General features: G+C 35.0%; 2 protein-coding genes across 3 annotated transcripts; one reads left to right on the top strand and one right to left on the bottom strand.

Annotated features, from left to right (window-relative positions):
* Nucleotides 1-9: 9 nt before the first annotated feature.
* Nucleotides 10-6,247, bottom strand: LOC129285906 (uncharacterized). Of its 2 annotated transcripts, none has more exons than XM_054921884.1 (7): nucleotides 5,900-6,247; nucleotides 5,587-5,653; nucleotides 5,083-5,129; nucleotides 4,329-4,416; nucleotides 624-754; nucleotides 436-534; nucleotides 10-356 (listed from the first exon to the last, which is right to left on the bottom strand). In XM_054921884.1, the coding sequence occupies exons 1-7, from the start codon at nucleotides 6,122-6,124 to the stop codon at nucleotides 252-254; spliced, it is 762 nt and encodes a 253-aa protein (XP_054777859.1). In that variant the 5' UTR covers nucleotides 6,125-6,247; the 3' UTR covers nucleotides 10-251. The 2 variants fall into 2 exon arrangements, with proteins under 2 accessions (XP_054777859.1, XP_054777860.1); XM_054921885.1 differs by having other exon boundaries at nucleotides 10-332; nucleotides 5,900-6,244.
* Nucleotides 6,248-19,416: 13,169 nt separating this feature from the next.
* Nucleotides 19,417-19,821, top strand: LOC129286113 (stigma-specific STIG1-like protein 1). Its single transcript, XM_054922136.1, has one exon. The coding sequence runs from the start codon at nucleotides 19,417-19,419 to the stop codon at nucleotides 19,819-19,821; it is 405 nt and encodes a 134-aa protein (XP_054778111.1).
* The last annotated feature ends 827 nt before the right edge of the window (nucleotides 19,822-20,648 follow it).

Raw genomic sequence — 20,648 nt, 5'->3', positions numbered from 1 at the left:
TCAATAACGAGGCCAAGAAATCAAGAGTTACATTTTTTTTCTTTATATCCCTTTGCGGGGACAACAATATTGAGGTACCAAAAATACCATATCCCATTCAGTCTGCGATTGTATTCTGAATAAGTAGCTCTCCGAATATATTTATTTCCGTGAATTTATGACATTGACTCCTAATTGATAATCGCCAACAAATCCGCAGCACAAGGAGTTGGGAACGCGAACCGGGCTGCGAGATCATCAGGTCAGGTGAGCTACTGGTTTTGTTTCTTTGGATACTCTCTGGCGCCAAATATGGTAGACCCAACCCTCACATTTGTACTACCCATCTCAATCTGCAAAATTATAAAGTTGGCAGGCTAAAAAATCTTTAGACACTACTTGACTACTTGTGCTTTCGGCTTAAGGCATGTAAATTACAAGAAGTAGATTTCTTACAGCTAGCTCAAAGTCCGAAGACATGCCCATGGATAGCTCACATTGCTCTTCTGATATACCAAGTTCTTTACAAACTTCGCTTCTACAATCAGATAACGTCTGGAGAACAGAAAAACAATAGCTTTCAAGGATATTCACCAACAAAGGAGGCAAAATACAGGTTGAAAATGTAGGGCACCAGCCACCACCTTAAAATTTTCCGGTGTAGCTGTATAATCTGGCATACCAATTGTCATCAAACCACAAAACTCGAGATTAGGACAGCTCCTGACATGCTTTACAAGGTCAACGCATCCAGCAGGTTCAACACCAGATTTTGCTGCTTGAATATAGCAAATTGGTAGTCATTTTGGAACCTAAAAACTTGTATTCAAGGCTAACATTGGTGGCAAAAACTATAATACTAAGAAACAGAAATGTACATAAAGATTCACAGTACAAACTCTAAACCAGTATGCCACTCCATCTAGCAGCACATCATCCATATGGCTTTTAGTTTGATAAACGTTAAGTATAAGTTCAGTCCATTTGCAGGAGTGGTTGGTGGACATAAATCCAATAATATGAATGAAAGCTGCACTAGATGTTATTTTGGGATTTATCAAACAGAAAAAGAGTAACGTAGGGTTAATGGACATCTAACATAAGCAAGTCATTTTATTACTACATTACATAAAATGAAAAACTCCGCCTATGTTTATAGCCGGTCCCAAGCCCGGGTAAAGGAGGAGGGTTGTGTTAGGCCATCAACAGCCAATGTAAAAATTTGTTGAATCTATCATGAACATGGACAATAGACGTTATAATGTTAATGCTAGGTCGTTGCCCGTAAGTAACGCGCTGCATGGCTCGAGTACAGTGATAAGTGAGTTAGAGCCGCTGCATCGGCGCCCGGATGTAGTGTTAAATGAGCAAGGGCTACCGCGTCATTCTGGACGCACGCGGCTAAAGAAGTTAGTCCATAAGAGCAAAATTAGATTTGGTACTTGGAATGTTGGGACATTAAATTGTAAATCTGTAGAGGTTGTAGGGGTTATGATTCAAAGGAAAATCAATATCCTTTGCTTGCAAGAAACAAAATGGCGTGGAGAAGAAGCTAAGGATATTCAAGGTTTCAAACTTTGGTATACAGGAAAAGTAAGTGCACGCAATGGAGTAGGCATCATTATAGATAAGGAGTGGAAGAAGAACGTTGTAGAAGTTAGCAGAATTGGAGACAGAATTATTTCTTTAAAAATGATAATTGGACGTGAGACTGTTAATATTGTTAGCGCTTATGCGCCGCAAGTCGGGATAGAAGCCAGTCTTAAGGAATTATTTTGGGAGGATCTGGAGGGGTTGATTCGACACATACCACAGAGTGAAAAGATTTTTATTGGAGGAGACTTTAATGGGCATGTCGGGAGGGAAGCTGGTCAGTATGCGAGGGTGCATGGTGGTTTTGGTTTTGGAGAGCTAAACAATGAAGGGCAAACTCTTCTTGATTTCTCATTGGCGTATGATTTTAAGATTGCCAACACTTGTTTCAAGAAGAGAGATGAGCATCTCATCACCTACAAAAGTGGAGCCTCAAGGTCGCAGATTGATTTTCTTTTGGTTAGGAACACAGATAGAAAACTTTGTAAAAATTGTAAGGTGATCCCTGGAGATGCTGTAACGACACAACATAGGGTCCTAGTCCTTGATGTGTGTATTATGAGTAAAATCCAAAAACGTCGACAAGTAGTAACACCAAGGATTAGGTGGTGGCAATTAAAAGGTGAGAAGCAAGATATTTTCAAGCGAAATCTTTTGGATAAAGGAATTTGGGATTCTCAGGGAAGTGCTAACATCATATGGGAGGATATGGCTAAAAAGATACGGGAGGTTGCAAAAGTAGTTTTGGGAGAATCGAAAGGTCCTGGTCCGAGAGATAAGGAGTCTTGGTGGTGGAATAATAGTGTACAGGACAAAATCAAGTATAAGAAGAATTGTTTTAAAGCCATACATTTGTGTAACAATGAGGAAAATTGGGAGAGGTACCGTATGGCTAAGAAGGAAACTAAGAGAGCTGTGGGTGAAGCTCGTTCTAAAGCTTTTGAAGAATTTTATAAGAACCTTGAGACGAAGGAAGGAGAGCAAAATATTTATAAGATTGCCAAGAGTAGGGAAAGAAAATCAAGAGATCTAGAACAGGTAAGGTGTATTAAGGATGAAGAGGGAAGAATTTTAGTTACAGATGATGAAATTAAAAATAGATGGGAACTTATTTTTCTAAACTTTTCAATGATGGAGAGGATTCATCTAGTAACTTGGAGGATTTAGTAACTGGTGAAGGAGAACAAAATTTGTCATTCTATCGAAAAATACGTGATAAGGAGGTAAAGGAAGCTCTTAAGAAAATGGCAAATGGTAGAGCTAACGGACCTGATTGTATATCTATCGAAGCGTGGAAATGTTTAGGTGAAGAAGGGGTGAGATGGTTAACTAAGTTATTTAATGTGATTTTACGGTCCAAGAAAATGCCTGATGAGTGGAGGAGAAGTACATTAATTCCTATTTATAAAAATAAAGGAGATATTCAGAATTGTACTAACTATAGAGGGATTAAACTCATGAGCCACACAATGAAATTGTGGGAGAAAGTAATTGAGCACAGGTTGAGATTGGAGACAAGTATTTCTGAGAATCAATTTGGTTTTATGCCAGGTAGATCAACTACAGAGGCGATTTATCTACTAAGGGGATTAATGGAAAAGTATCGTTGTAAAAATAAAGATCTACACATGGTTTTTATTGATTTGGAAAAAGCTTATGACCGTATACCAAGAGAAGTGCTTTGGAAAGCGTTGGAAAAAAAGGGAGTACGGATTGCTTATATTAAAGCCATACAAGATATGTATGAGGGGGTAAAAACTAGTATAAGAACGCCTAGTGGTCAAACAAAGGATTTTCCTATAAAGATTGGGCTACATCAGGGATCATCTCTGAGTCCTTATTTGTTCAACTTGATTTTAAATGTTTTGACGGAACATATTCAAGAGGAAATCCCGAAATGTATGCTCTTCGCGGATGATATAGTTCTTATAGCAGAGACAAGAGAAGAGGTTAATTGCAAACTTGAGTTATGGAGGAGGACATTGGAGTCGAAAGGTTTTCGTCTGAGTAGAAGTAAGACGGAATATTTATATTGTAAATTTGATAAAGGACTATTCGAAAATAATTTGGAAGTGAAATTGGGAGATCAAATTATACCTCAAGTGGAAAAGTTTAGATATTTGGGAGCCATTATCCAAAATGATGGCGAAATCAGTGGAGATATTTCACATAGAATTCAAGCTGGGTGGTTTAATTGGAGAAAAGCTAAAGGAGTTATTTGTGACCGTAAGGTGCCTAATAAACTTAAAGGAAAGTTTTATCGTACTGCTATCAGACCGGCAATGTTATATAGTAGTGAATGCTGGGCTCTAACGGGACAGCAAGAGCATAAAGTTGGAGTAGCAGAGATGAGAATGTTACGATGGATGTGCGGACATACACGTAAAGATAAAATTCGAAATGAGCACATACGTGAAAAAGTGAGGGTGGCACCTATTGAGGAAAAAATGGTAGAAAATCGGTTGAGATGGTTTGGGCATGTACAAAGAAGACCAAGGGAGGCACCAGTGAGAAGAGTGGAACATATAACTTTGAGTCCGATTAAGAGAGGTAGAGGAAGGCCTAAGAGAACACTCTTGGAAGTTGTTGAACGTGATCTCTTAATTAATAATATTTCTAAAAGCTTAATAAATGATAGAGCACAATGGCGTCTTGCAATCCATGTAGCCGACCCCACCTAGTGGGATAAAGGCTTGTTGTTGTTGTTGTTGTTGTATTACATAAAATGAAAAGTTAAGAAAATCAATATAGCTTACACGTTTCTCCACTTGTATTAACTTGAACAAAAATTTTCAAAGGCTTTCTACCAATGTTTGCTACTGCACGGTCAAGATGATTTGCTATCTGCCAGCAAATAATTGCACAGTGAAAACTAAGCAAGCAATAAATAAACTGTCTGTAATAGAAAAATGGAAAGGTACTATATTTATGCATACGCTACAGCTACATGAATTGTTTCACAGAAGTAAGGTAAACTACAGTTTCTTATGAGATTTCAAATTAAGCTTTGCTGAATTGAACATAGCACTGCAGAGGAGTAAAAAAAAAAAAAGAAATTACAGTCTCAAGAATGTAGGACATCACAAAAGATTTAGGACAAATTAATCTTTGGATGCCTAAGCATGTCACAAAAGTTAGAGCATAAATTTTAGTCAATTGGATAAAAATTGAACTTCACAAAGACTTATAACAAACTTGCCCGTTAATTAAACCCATTCATAGAGTGGCAACTTCATACTTTATCATAAATATTGGTCAAGACAAGTGAACCAGGGAAGTTTGCAGCTAATTATGGCATACATTTTGAAACATTATATACACCAATTAGTATAAGATATTTACCCAGGAAAATCCCTTCATTTTAGTCTAAAAATCAAGACAAATGTATCTCCCATCCCCAAAAATTTTGCCGACAAAATCATATTTGAGAACTATAATTCTTATATGGGCTCAAAATCCTTAATGCGCCAGTCTTCCTAGGGGTAGCAAAAACATGCATGAACAGCATACCTTCTCATCATCAACAGTCTCGACATATGCAAGATTTGGAACACCAGCTGTACATGGAAATAGGAACCATGTTAAAAGCCAGATAAATGCAGAGTAAAACTGAACATATTTCCATAATACGCACAAGCTAGTAAGTGAATTTGTTCACAAGCATGACCTCAATTAAACTTAATGCATGAGCAACCCAAACATTCAACGGAATCTTTTAGGGAGGAGAGAGCAGAATAATTCATCTGTATTAAGAATAGTCACTCCAATGAGCAACAAGCAGAGGATTAAGTATAATTGTGCTACTACTCTGTATCACCAAATTCTCTGAATCCCACTGATCCACGTTCCTACGAGCAACACTAAGATTCGTCACCATGTCCAGTTTGGTATTTATCGCATGTCAGCATAGAATTGAACAAAAGATGCCATGACTTCAGTTCATAGGTTGAAAAAAATTATAGTCCCAAGACAGCTCTATTCAACCCAAATTCAAAGAGTTTAAACTACTCATACCCACAAGAGGCTTTACTTTATTGCTCTGCAAATTCCCAATGAAATGCCACTCGATATCATCTGGGAGCTGCAAGTGCAAGAAATATTCAATCAGAGCCTTCTCTATCAGGGATTACCATGAGCAGTAGGCAAACTCCCACTGCAGTTCAAGCAGATTACGAATATTCAATCATTTTTCATCAAAACATTGAAACGAAAAAGAGCCAAAAATAAAACTTTAATCAAAATCTCAACAAAAAGGGGAACAAAAAAGAAAAAGAGATATCACGAATCAAATCAAACAAACTCAGTGAAAAACAAGACGAAGGATAACCTGGGGAGCTTTCTCAATGAGCTCCTGAACGTAGTTCTCGCCAAAGCATCGATGGCCAGCATCGTGGACCTCGCGGATAACAGAAACTGGCTTAGTCTTGCTTACAGCGACGAGTCGGATCTGCTGGGCAGGTCGGCCGGACCGCTCAGCAGCCAGTTGAACTCGTTGTAGGACAGACCTGAACGACGCTGCAGCGACGCCGTCCATGGCGGCTGAAGCGGCCATAGGTACTAAGATTTTGAAAGAGCTTGTTCACCACAGGTAAAGGGAAACTTCTTCGTTCTTATTCGTACGGAGGCCCGCCCAGCCCCCGATCGTCCTCATAAAAATGAGACTGAGAGACGAAGCATCTTTAAAACGGTATCCAGAAAGTTCGTCGTGGGGGTGACAGGGAGGATAAAGATAACAAAACGACATATCGTCTTTTCATTTTTTTTTTTTTTTAAGTAAAGCCAAATGCATAAAAAATATAACAGTAATTAAAGTAATTCTTTTGTGTTCTAGGGGAATTTTTTTTTCGTGATGCAATGAACATTCAAACAAGTGACACAGATTTCCTGGTGGAGTTGGAAGTTATGAATCCACTGAAAAGCTTATGGAAAACAAATGAAAAGTTAAGAAATGAGTTTCTTGAGCTTGTTTTTACATAGCAAAGCTAATGAGAAATTGACACTTCTAATCAATAGCAATAGTAATTAGGCAATAAAGTTGCCTGTTTTTTTTTTTTTTTTTTAAACTTTCTTGAACCAAATAGTACAGTCATCATAGCCATATGATGATTAAGAAGAGAAATGAGATAAAGGTTGATCATATTCCTGTATGCCTTTTTCCAGTCGTATACATATCGTATTCTAACTCCGCCTATGTTTATAGCCGGTCCCAAGCCCGGGTAAAGGAGGAGGGTTGTGTTAGGCCATCAACAGCCAATGTAAAAATTTGTTGAATCTATCATGAACATGGACAATAGACGTTATAATGTTAATGCTAGGTCGTTGCCCGTAAGTAACGCGCTGCATGGCTCGAGTACAGTGATAAGTGAGTTAGAGCCGCTGCATCGGCGCCCGGATGTAGTGTTAAATGAGCAAGGGCTACCGCGTCATTCTGGACGCACGCGGCTAAAGAAGTTAGTCCATAAGAGCAAAATTAGATTTGGTACTTGGAATGTTGGGACATTAAATTGTAAATCTGTAGAGGTTGTAGGGGTTATGATTCAAAGGAAAATCAATATCCTTTGCTTGCAAGAAACAAAATGGCGTGGAGAAGAAGCTAAGGATATTCAAGGTTTCAAACTTTGGTATACAGGAAAAGTAAGTGCACGCAATGGAGTAGGCATCATTATAGATAAGGAGTGGAAGAAGAACGTTGTAGAAGTTAGCAGAATTGGAGACAGAATTATTTCTTTAAAAATGATAATTGGACGTGAGACTGTTAATATTGTTAGCGCTTATGCGCCGCAAGTCGGGACAGAAGCCAGTCTTAAGGAATTATTTTGGGAGGATCTGGAGGGGTTGATTCGACACATACCACAGAGTGAAAAGATTTTTATTGGAGGAGACTTTAATGGGCATGTCGGGAGGGAAGCTGGTCAGTATGCGAGGGTGCATGGTGGTTTTGGTTTTGGAGAGCTAAACAATGAAGGGCAAACTCTTCTTGATTTCTCATTGGCGTATGATTTTAAGATTGCCAACACTTGTTTCAAGAAGAGAGATGAGCATCTCATCACCTACAAAAGTGGAGCCTCAAGGTCGCAGATTGATTTTCTTTTGGTTAGGAACACAGATAGAAAACTTTGTAAAAATTGTAAGGTGATCCCTGGAGATGCTGTAACGACACAACATAGGGTCCTAGTCCTTGATGTGTGTATTATGAGTAAAATCCAAAAACGTCGACAAGTAGTAACACCAAGGATTAGGTGGTGGCAATTAAAAGGTGAGAAGCAAGATATTTTCAAGCGAAATCTTTTGGATAAAGGAATTTGGGATTCTCAGGGAAGTGCTAACATCATATGGGAGGATATGGCTAAAAAGATACGGGAGGTTGCAAAAGTAGTTTTGGGAGAATCGAAAGGTTCTGGTCCGAGAGATAAGGAGTCTTGGTGGTGGAATAATAGTGTACAGGACAAAATCAAGTATAAGAAGAACTGTTTTAAAGCCATACATTTGTGTAACAATGAGGAAAATTGGGAGAGGTACCGTATGGCTAAGAAGGAAACTAAGAGAGCTGTGGGTGAAGCTCGTTCTAAAGCTTTTGAAGAATTTTATAAGAACCTTGAGACGAAGGAAGGAGAGCAAAATATTTATAAGATTGCCAAGAGTAGGGAAAGAAAATCAAGAGATCTAGAACAGGTAAGGTGTATTAAGGATGAAGAGGGAAGAATTTTAGTTACAGATGATGAAATTAAAAATAGATGGGAGACTTATTTTTCTAAACTTTTCAATGATGGAGAGGATTCATCTAGTAACTTGGAGGATTTAGTAACTGGTGAAGGAGAACAAAATTTGTCATTCTATCGAAAAATACGTGATAAGGAGGTAAAGGAAGCTCTTAAGAAAATGGCAAATGGTAGAGCTAACGGACCTGATTGTATATCTATCGAAGCGTGGAAATGTTTAGGTGAAGAAGGGGTGAGATGGTTAACTAAGTTATTTAATGTGATTTTACGGTCCAAGAAAATGCCTGATGAGTGGAGGAGAAGTACATTAATTCCTATTTATAAAAATAAAGGAGATATTCAGAATTGTACTAACTATAGAGGGATTAAACTCATGAGCCACACAATGAAATTGTGGGAGAAAGTAATTGAGCACAGGTTGAGATTGGAGACAAGTATTTCTGAGAATCAATTTGGTTTTATGCCAGGTAGATCAACTACAGAGGCGATTTATCTACTAAGGGGATTAATGGAAAAGTATCGTTGTAAAATAAAGATCTACACATGGTTTTTATTGATTTGGAAAAAGCTTATGACCGTATACCAAGAGAAGTGCTTTGGAAAGCGTTGGAAAAAAAGGGAGTACGGATTGCTTATATTAAAGCCATACAAGATATGTATGAGGGGGTAAAAACTAGTATAAGAACGCCTAGTGGTCAAACAAAGGATTTTCCTATAAAGATTGGACTACATCAGGGATCATCTCTGAGTCCTTATTTGTTCAACTTGATTTTAAATGTTTTGACGGAACATATTCAAGAGGAAATCCCGAAATGTATGCTCTTCGCGGATGATATAGTTCTTATAGCAGAGACAAGAGAAGAGGTTAATTGCAAACTTGAGTTATGGAGGAGGACATTGGAGTCGAAAGGTTTTCGTCTGAGTAGAAGTAAGACGGAATATTTATATTGTAAATTTGATAAAGGACTATTCGAAAATAATTTGGAAGTGAAATTGGGAGATCAAATTATACCTCAAGTGGAAAAGTTTAGATATTTGGGAGCCATTATCCAAAATGATGGCGAAATCAGTGGAGATATTTCACATAGAATTCAAGCTGGGTGGTTTAATTGGAGAAAAGCTAAAGGAGTTATTTGTGACCGTAAGGTGCCTAATAAACTTAAAGGAAAGTTTTATCGTACTGCTATCAGACCGGCAATGTTATATAGTAGTGAATGTGGGCTCTAACGGGACAGCAAGAGCATAAAGTTGGAGTAGCAGAGATGAGAATGTTACGATGGATGTGCGGACATACACGTAAAGATAAAATTCGAAATGAGCACATACGTGAAAAAGTGAGGGTGGCACCTATTGAGGAAAAAATGGTAGAAAATCGGTTGAGATGGTTTGGGCATGTACAAAGAAGACCAAGGGAGGCACCAGTGAGAAGAGTGGAACATATAACTTTGAGTCCGATTAAGAGAGGTAGAGGAAGGCCTAAGAGAACACTCTTGGAAGTTGTTGAACGTGATCTCTTAATTAATAATATTTCTAAAAGCTTAATAAATGATAGAGCACAATGGCGTCTTGCAATCCATGTAGCCGACCCCACCTAGTGGGATAAAGGCTTGTTGTTGTTGTTGTTGTTGTATACATATCGTATTCTCATTATTCTGATGAACTAATTAATGCCAATAAAAATGCAATCCTCTATCATTGCCTTGGGGGTCTAAGTTTGAACCAACCTAGTAAAATAAAATCATTATTTAAAATTTTAATAGTCATGAGATTATTTTTATTCTATATTATACATCTATAAAATTAAATTAAACCTCAACAGTGCAATGTCAATTTAAATGATTTAAGGTGAACAGCATCTACCCATTTTGGGATGACTAGAGCACCCAAATTAAGTTTTCTGATTACAAGGTTTTCTTTTATGATGAAGTCAATTTTAAAATTCTTATCTTAATTATATTTCATAGATCAATCAATATATAAAAATATATGTATATAATAAATTTATAGCAAATTATACTATTCACAAGTCATAAATATTGTAGATTATCTAAAACTTTGTAGTACATTACATAAAAGCACATTTATATCACTTTTCTTTTAAAATGTGTATTATCTCCCTTCAATATTATAAGACATTTTTTTAAAGTGTTTTAATTAAAATCATAAGGTATTTTGAATTTTTCAATGTGAAATTAATAATTAAGGTTGTTAAAAAACCATTAATTAACCAAGTAGATATGTTACGGATAGTAGTAATATAAGCTTCTTAAGTATCATTTTAAAGCTTGATCACTGGACGCATAGTAAATACTAAGAGGCGTAGTAATTAATAAAGTTTTATAATTGAAACACCCTAATGAATAATAGTAAATATGACAAAATGTGTAATTTTAAAAATAACTAACTAATTCATTAAGGGTGTAATTCACTTAAAAAAAATCTTATAAATATTGAATAGAGGGAGTATGATTTATAAAAAATTATGTTATTCACAAGCCTATGAATGGTGCTTTTATCAAAGAGAGAATTTCATTCAAGGACTATAGTCGGTGTATATTTTCTAATCACACTCAAATATTTTTGAAATAACATTGAAAGTTTTGAAGACTAATATAAATTAAGTTTCATAGCAAAATGACATTATTACCCTTAGTATTTAAACAAAAAGGTAAATAGCATATGAGAGAAGCCATATTTACAATTAACATTATGAATTTAACAAACAACATAAGACAATTTACAAGTAAAACTAAAAGAATTTACATTAATTTGAAAACAAATACATTATCAAACTCTAAAAGACATTTTATTTGTGAATTTACAGAGGTTAGGCATTTGACAAATAACATTATGAATTGTAAAGTAATTTGCAAGTAATATCAGACAGTCTACTAAGTGATCCTAATAATTTAATAAGTCATAAATGGTTTTATACTAAATAAATATACACAAGTAACATTCCAGTCATAACTGTTACAACTTGCACTTGTGAGCTGTCATTAAATGGAATCCCCAATAACTAACCCCCCCAAATTCTGCATAAGCTACCGCAATGAACTAAACATTAAATTTACAATTTGAAACAGAAACAAGGTAACGAGCCAGGCTTTTAAGAAGAGATGAATAAAAGAAGAAACATTCTGAGCAATGAGAAGTAGAACCTGGAGGTTGAGAACCGGCTAGCCCCATGCCTCTCGCGTCGAGGTTTGTCCAATTCTAGCAAAGATGACACTGAATTGAAAATGTCATGGATGGCTTAGAGACGAGTCGAATTCCACCTTAGAACAAACAGTTGAGACCAGATCTTCACTTTTCCTCCATTCATTCGTTGGAGCAACAAAAACAAAAATAGATATTAAAATTTAAAAATGATCAGAGCTAGCAAGGCGGGGATGTTGGATTCATTCTTAGGTGCTACTATTTTCATTCTATATTTAGGGGTAATTTGGTGGCCTCCCTGCACGAATTAATCTCATTTGGGTCTCCAAATACAGCAGAGTAATTTCAGATTTTATTGGTCTTTTTGTGAAATTATCTTGTTTCAGCAGTCTTATAGTGAAATTCTCCCCTTTTCATATGGGGCATTGAACACATGAGCCTTGGCAGCAATCTAATTGATAAAAAAAATATCAAAAAAAGACAACGGTGAAATTCCTTTCTTCGCCGTATATGCATCAATGGTCTTCAAAAAGGAGAAATAAAAACATATATACACTTCACTTGATTTCAGGAGATTTTGATACAAAAACATTACATCTTAATTTAAAACTTCAAAATTCAAGTCTTATTGATTTTTTTTATTGTATATTAATTATTTAACTCAATTTTATTGGATATGAAACTTATCACATCGTTTTAAGTCAATTCATATTTGAATAACTTAATAAATCTTAGTCCCTCTTTCTCCACGTTTGTCAGTCAAGAATTGAAGACAAGTATAGAAAGAAAATCATTTTAGCTATCAATAAGTGAAGAGAACATATTCTTTCGAAGCGATATTGATTAATCTCCTGTGAACCTTGTGTTGCTTGTTTTCCATCTTCTTGAATGTTATCGTGTATATCTTTTCTTAAATCTTTATATAGTATCCAAATGACATTTTCTTAAATACTCTATGAAAATTTGAGACTAGTTGTTTGGTTAATTCCATAATTTTTTTAATTTAATTTCAAAATAAAATGGACAACGAAAATCTGAATTATTCCAACCGGCAAAAGAAATACTGAGGAGATATGCATCCACTATACAATGGGCTGAAAAAAACTTAAAGAGGTGGCAACTATGTGAAGGCGGCTGGAAGCCTACAATGTAGAAAACCTAGGAGCATAGCCACCTCCTGGACTATAGTAGCTTGTTCAAGCCAGGCCTCCTTGGAGGGTCAAACTCAGCCCTTCTATTCCGGACATGAATGTAATGATTCAGGAAAATAATGTAAATAAAAAAAATCTAAAATTAGATAAGTTAAGGTATTTGTATTTTTTTGGTATAAATTTATCAAAATATTCTAATAGTTCAGTGATAACTACTATTTATGTTTATTTTTAGGTCCCATGTTCGAATCCTTATGGTGGATAAAGGGAGTCTTCATTCTTTTCTCTTGCTTTTGTTTATTTTTTCTGATTTATATGATATTACTATTATGCCTTTCAAAAAAAAAAGAGAAACAGAAATAGAAACAGAGTCGGATATAAATCACACGCATACCCAATTTTTTTCATTTTTCCATTCTCGAATCTTCAAGAATCCGGTGAGAGAGGGAACTTTCTGATCAAACCTCCATCGCATTCTCACCTCCTCCATTTCAATTGATCACCGGCAGGGGTGTCGAGTTCACCATGAGTTCGCCGCTGTAAAGATTTCGCTCAAGATCTACCTACTCCATCTCTGTTCAAGCTTCACTGTTGATTCCTTGTTTTCTCTTTCTCATTGGCGTCGTCTGGATGCTGTGAGTAGACTTCGTTCCTCTCCCTCTTCCTTCGTGCAATAGCATCTTCTCCTTCCTCCACCACTGCGTTATCACTGACGACTGTGCTCCCCTTCCTCCTTTGTTTGTGTGCGTTGTGGCAGTGCTCATGGGTAGCCATGGAAGCTTGATTCTGTCCTCTCTCTAGTTTGATTCTGTGTACACGTATGTATTGGTGAGTGAGGTACAAACTCTTCATTTCTTCCGTTCAGCTGCGCATGCGTTGGAGGAAGCAAGAGCTGTTCATTTCCCTCTATTCTTTGTTCATCCTCCCCCATTTCTCGTTGCAGACATCTTCACTCCTCTTTCATTCATGCTGTTGTAGATTCTTTTTCCTTCCTCCTCCTTGTTCGTTCACCTAGGATCATCTCCTTCTCTGCTCGGTCATGCTGGTTCCAGGTGTGGAGCATCGAGTTTTCTTTTTTTTTTGCTGGCTGTGTACGTGTGTGTTTATTTTAGTGGAGATAATATTATTTGGTGTGTGAGGTTACTGCTGTGCGTGATTATAGAAAGGGAGTAGGTTTCTGAACCAAGCAAAAATCTTTGTCTATTGAAGATGTTGTTTGTGCTTAGAGTATAACTAAATTTATATTGATTTTGTTGAAGAAATAAACTTGGGATGCCAGATTAAATTTTATATTGATGGTGTAGAATTGTTGAATAAATTATGGGATGGTATTTGAAGGAAGAAATTACTATTAAAATTTAAAAATTGGTGCCTATAAGATGTTTGACAAAATGCTGGAAAGGATGAATATTAGTGGATGATGGGGAATAGATGTGATGATTGTATTGTTGATAATTAAATTGTTATGGAAGAGAATTATTCTCTATACAAAAAGTAGAAATTAGAAATAAGATTAGTTTGGAAATAATATTATGAATTAGTAATTCAAGAGCTAATTTGTTATTAAGATATTAGTCATTAGAATGTCTATGAAATGTTTGAAAAATGTTGAAAGTTAAGAGTTATCTGTGTTACTTTCTGAATTATTTTAGACTGATGATGATGATAAGATCTACAAAAGAAAATAACAATGGTATTTCTTGGGCACTAGGATTTAAAGAGCAAGCATTACTGGAAGAGGACCAGTTAGAAGTAAGTTACTTATTTGAAAACTTTTCAGGTAAGTAGATAGCGTCCCAACTGATATTTCATTAAAATCTCTTTTATTTAAATATTATATTTTTATGCAAATTCTTTTTATGACAACAATGTGATTATGAGATATTTTGTTGATTAAATTATATTATTTTATGAAATTATTTTACCAAAATTGATCATTTTAGTTAATCAGTAAATGCAAGTTTGAATTCTAACTGTAGGATTTCAATTTGGAAATTATCAAATTGTTACGGAAAAACGATTCATGCGAGTTCGACATTGAAAAGGAAAATTTGATTGAATGGTGATCGATTTCTCGCATGTTTGAAAATGGTTTTAAAAAAGGGACTTTATATAGAACACTGGTTGCTAACGGCAGTTCCGTTAGCCCTTGGCGCGCCATGGTACACCTAGCTAGCAGGGTGTGTATAGGAGGTGCTAGCCCCGTGCGATGGCCAACGCACGTGGAATGGAGGGGTGGTTATTCGTGAGCATCGTACTCACGTTTGTTTCGTGGCTTTGGCTGCGTTTGGTTACATACCCTCGTGGACTGTATGTCCACGTTTGTTTCGTGGCTTTAGCTGCGTTTGGTTACATACCATCGTGGACTGTGTCTCCACGTTTGCTTCGTGGCAAGAGCCGCGTTTGGTTATTTACCTTCGTGGACTGTGTGTCCACGTTTGTTAATTGTTCTGATAAGTCCTATTATATGACTTTGATTATTTGATAATTTTACATCCCATTGGTTTTAAATAGTAAATTATTTATAATTATTAATTTTGTTTATTTGCTTCTTTGCAATCAAGTGATAATATTATTTATTATGAGATTTTATTTAAAATTTTATAGAATCATTTTATTTCGAAGTTTACTAAATTTTTATAAAGATCGTTGCCTCTTTAACTAACATAATTGTTTAAATCTTTTGTTATGTTCAATTATTTATTGTTGGGACGTTATTCATTGAAAAATTATTTTGATCTCAGATACCTTAGTTAACACCGATTCTCCAGTTGATCCATGAGAACTCATAGATGTGCTGGGTAAAGAACTGATCAAAATTTCCTTTTTTATGTAACTATCAATGCTTATGTATGTTATTTTGGAGAGGTCTGGTTAGGTGCTCCACATATGCTATGTCTAGGGCTTCTATTTTGGTATATATGCTGTCTATTCATTGGAAGAGCTAAGTTCTTGACTGACATGATATTCTGTAAATATTTTTGTATTGTAGAGTTTTGGAAGATTCTATTTGCAGATGAGGTTTTCTCAAAATTTTTACAATTTTTTTAACTTTATTATAATGACCAATACCAAAAATGTTAAAATATTAATATAAATTTTATTACATTTTAGAAATGAAATGAGTTTAAGATTAGAAGCTTACGGAGATGTGTTATATGGTTCACATCCCGTGCCGGTTACCACTCTATGTTTTTTTTTTTGGGGTGTGACAATGAACGACCTTAGAGATTTAGATTTAAGGTTGACATCATCTACCCATTTTAAGGATGACTAGAGTACCCAAATTAAATTTTTTTATTAGAAGGTTTATTTAGGAAATCAATTTTATATCTTAATTATTTTTATAGATCATCAATATATCAAAGTATATGTATATAATAAATTTATAGCAAATTATACTATTCATGAGCATTGTAAATCATTAAAAGTTTGTAGTACAGTGGATTAAAACACATTTACCTAGTTATGTTCACTTCTCTTTAAAATATATACTCTCTTCGTCCAATATTATAAGATATTTTTTTAAAGTATTATGTTTAAAATTATAGGCATTTTGAATCTTTTAATGTACAAGTAATAAGGTATTATAATTAATAAAGTTTTTTAATTGAGACATCTTATTAAATAATAGTAAACATGGAAAGAATATGTAATTTTTAAGACAATTAATTAATTCATTGAGGGTGTAATTCAATTAAAAATATATTATAAATATTGAACAAAGGAGTATTTATAGAAAGTTATGTTGTTTGCAAGTCTATGAATGATACCATTTATCAAATGGGCATCGGGCAACACATGAGCTTGATAGCCATCTAATTGATAAAATTATTAAAAAGAAGAAGAAGATACAACTGTGAAATTCCTTCTTCTACCATGCATCAATGGCCTTCAAAAAGGAGAAAGAAAAAGTTACATACATTTCATTTGATTTCTAGTGAACTGCTGTACATGTTTGTGGCTGATTCCACAGACTGTGACAACATTTTTGACTTGATGTACCTGAAGACTTCCAATGCTACAACTATGACCAACAAAATACTAAGTACCCCTAAATAAGCCCACTTCAACTTTTCAGCTTCATCACATTTAGCGTTCATCCCTCCAAATATGTTTGCGATAACTACCACCACTATAACATACCCAAGAACATGGTGGCATATGTTCCAGCTGCTGCAGTAACCCTGATCTTTCTTTGGCAACATGCAAATGGAAAGCATCTGATTTCATTTTAACACAAACATATATATTCATTTTAAGAATACTTAAAATGAAGTGTATTATTTACCAACAAAGTTGAAGAAGAAAGAATTAGAGGGACTTACTTGTGCATTTATGAGAGTAAAGGCAACGATACTGAGAGTGCGTTGAGTTGCAGATGCATATTGTTGTGAAGAAGCTGCAAGCCACATGCCAATGGACCAGCCTATGGTGCCCAAATATGTCCCAGAAGCTGGCACGTTATGTGACTTGAGTACCATTGATTGCATTTGATGGGAATTTTTCTGCAGAATCTTGCAATGATCACCCCAACGGGCAGTAAAGTACCCCATCCTATCAGTATTAGAATCCCTTGAACCTAGCAAATTCATGATTCCCAAACGTATCAACATCTTTCTGTATATATTTGTCAGATTGGCAATTCTGAATACCAAGCTTCAATGGTGTGTATTTGATTGTTAATAGATGGTATCAAGGATTTCGCTTTTGAATGAATCTAATTTAATTAAAGTTTCAATCCCCTTTCTTTAATAGGTGCCCTAGACTAAATTGTATTGAGAACTTTAGTCCTGAAATCATCCCATTCCTGAAGATATCCATAAAACAACCCAAACAGTTAGCCATTAGTTACTTAGAGAAATTAACTTTGTGATGAACATGATGAATTTATATATGATACACGCACATGATATGTTTAAACTTAATATAACTGAGCTTACAATTCCAAGAAGATTCTAATGATGCTGGGTGAGAGAAAGACCTCTGTATGATATCAAATATGTTGTTTTAGCCGCATCTGGACTCCGCAGAGGAATTCCTGGCATCTATGCCTTTGATTTTGAGGTCAAAATCCCAGAGAATTGTTATTCTAGTGTGTGTTCAGTGCTCAAATTTAATTCAAATAGTACTTATAACTTCTCGTGTTTAAAATTAAAATAAAAACGATTTAATTTTGAAGATGCTATACAGTGTGGAAATTAGCTAGCTGTAGGGAATATGTGCTTTAATTCTTATCAGACCAAGGAATGATGCTTGGCTTGATTTAATAGCAAAACACAATCAGATATTATTCCTCTCGATCTTTGGCCACTTGACATCTTTCCCTTTTTCATTGAGTTCAAACAATTCATGAAAAATCTCTAGCATGCACCAAAACACACACACACACACACACGAACTTCACCCTTTAAAAAGAAAATTTTTTCGAGAATTAATTGGAATCAGCAATCACTTCCTTTGCTTTCTCTTTAGCTATGAACGAGTGAGAAATATTGTTTGGCTTGCAATCCAAGCATATTTCCCCTTTCTTGTCATTAGCTAAAGAAAAATTATTCTAAGAAATATATATATTTTTAGATTTAAAATTAATTATATAATTGTCTTTACACAGTTGCATTAACTGTTACAAGAATATTAAGAAAAGAAGTACAATCTCATATGCTAGCTTAACATATTAATTTAGTTGTCATTACAAGCATGTTGAGAATAAAATCACGTTCTGTCAAATATTATAAACCTATGTTAAATATTTATATATTCATTCCTAATTTCTTCATTATTTCCCTTGCTTAGCTTGCTTGACCTAGTGATCTGGAAGCAAGAATAAATATAGGGAAATGTGTGTGTGTGTGTGTGTGTGTGTGTGTGTTTTGTTTTATAAAGAGTATGCAAAACAGCGACGTGTTGTCCCCAGATTACTGATCTTGTGTATGTGTATTAGACTGTAAGGATTAATCCAACTGCATCAAAAGAATTTCAAGACGAATTAACCCTAATGCTTCATAACCCGATTTGCGTCTCTGACTTCCCTGTTTGCTTTTATCCAATTCAAAATCTGCCAACTTTCAATTGAGAGTGAAAGTCCAATTGTAATTCATTTTTTTATTTGCAAAGTCCAATTGTAATTCATTTTTTTATTTGCAAAACTTAACGGGGTAATGTTGGGATATAAAAAAAAATTTGGTAAGTTTTTATTAACAAAAATTTAAAAATTTATTCCCTTATAAATTTATTTAACAAAAGAGAATTAATTTTAATTTATTCAAAGACATAATCAAGAGATGTTGCATTGCCAAAAAAAATATACCTACTTTTATTAATTTTTTTATTTAAATGGAGATTTAAAAAATTGGAGGCTAATTAACTTTCACAGCCGACCGGTTTCTCTTCTCATTTGCTTTATATATAATTTAGTGATTTTTACTTTTGCCAGGGGAGGAGCTTAACAAGACTTTGCAAGTGATCATTTTGACTTGCCTATGAAGTTTCGGGGAAGTAGTTTTAGTTACCATCAAGCAAGCTTCAATTTTATTTCCACTCTTCAGTTATGTTCTGGTAAGCTTAACTTAATTGATTTAAACTTGAACCCACAAATTGGACCATCATATCAGAAAATGCATAAACAAATGAACTACAAAGAAGAACCAAATCTGAAATCTGCATGATTCCTTCACTTGTTCCTCCTATATATATCCCTCTGCGTCCCTCCTTTGGTCTCATCCAAAACCACAACCTATCATTCCTATATCACCTTCGTCTCTATTCAAGCCTTTCCCAAATTCTTATCTTAGAACCCCAACAAACTTCCAAACATGAACAAGTCTGTGAGGATTCTTTTCCTTCTCATTACCATATTTGCGGCTTCCGCCGTTTCTCTTTCGAGAGCATCAAAAGAACAATCCAACTCCGGACATCGTGGGTTCTCAAGTCGCTTTCTTGCTGGCATACCCTATGGGAGCATAACGAATTGCAAGATAAACCCTAGGGTTTGTGTTGTGGAAGGAAGTGCAGGCCCACATTGCTGTCACAACAAGTGTGTGAATCTCGAGACAGATTCGTCAAACTGTGGGAGATGTGGCAAGAAATGTGGACACCAGAAGATATGTTGCGAGGGAAAGTGTGTGAACCCCATGAGGAATGAAAAGCACTGTGGCAAATGTGGTAACAAGTGTGATGAAGCCAGTTCCTGTGTGTATGGGATGTACAGCTATGCTTGAACATGGATTCATTTATATCAACTTAATTAATAAAGAATAATGATGATGATGATGAATAAAGTGCAGCCATCAACCGGTTTGCTTGATGAGTCCTGCCAACGCATATATACGTACGCATGAATAATAAATAACTCAGTGTTGTTTATTTACTTTTGTGGCTATTAATTTCGTTCTTCAATTACTTTACTCTGAGTTGAAGATTTTTTATTTGGACAACTCTTTAATTATTAATTACAAGAGAAATTCTCTTTAACATCAGGATTTTTGCACCACTACTTCTTTTGGTCAGAATATATATATATATATATATATGTAGTAGCGACTAGCAAGCTTTAATGGTTTCAATGAATGGAAAACCAGTTAGGACCAGCCATGAACTAGTTAGTTGGCCGATCAAGTTTATATCCTAATTTGTGGTAGTGTTAATCCGGTCAACTCAGTTGCAACCTGATGGGGTCAATCCGAGATGACCCAATCAACCCAATTCATTACACTACATTTATTTGAATAATATATTTGACAAATTTAGCAGTTATGATAAGATTATGTGAGAAATTTGTGTGGAGAGCAGATTGTAGAATAATCTTTAAATATTAGTCATGATAAAGACCATTTCTCTTTGTATTAAATATTTGTTAGGTTATTTGAGCAAAATTGTTTAACTTTTTATTGGGATTTTACAAAGTTTGATGAATTTTTAGGGACTATGCTTACATGTATAATATTTAAGTATCTCCATTTCTATTTATAAAAGAAACTATTACTTTTAGCTTGTTTTTTTATATAAGCAAAGTTATATTTTTCAATAAGCATTTATGGCTAACTTC

The sequence above is a fragment of the Prosopis cineraria genome, unplaced genomic scaffold (genome assembly GCF_029017545.1).
Source record: "Prosopis cineraria cultivar Desert tree isolate PC_DT_omini unplaced genomic scaffold, ASM2901754v1 PC11, whole genome shotgun sequence".
In the NCBI taxonomy this organism is placed as follows: Eukaryota; Viridiplantae; Streptophyta; class Magnoliopsida; order Fabales; family Fabaceae; genus Prosopis; species Prosopis cineraria.
The sequence above is the reverse complement of the archived record's forward strand: the minus strand, read 5'-3'. Positions and strand labels throughout refer to the sequence as shown.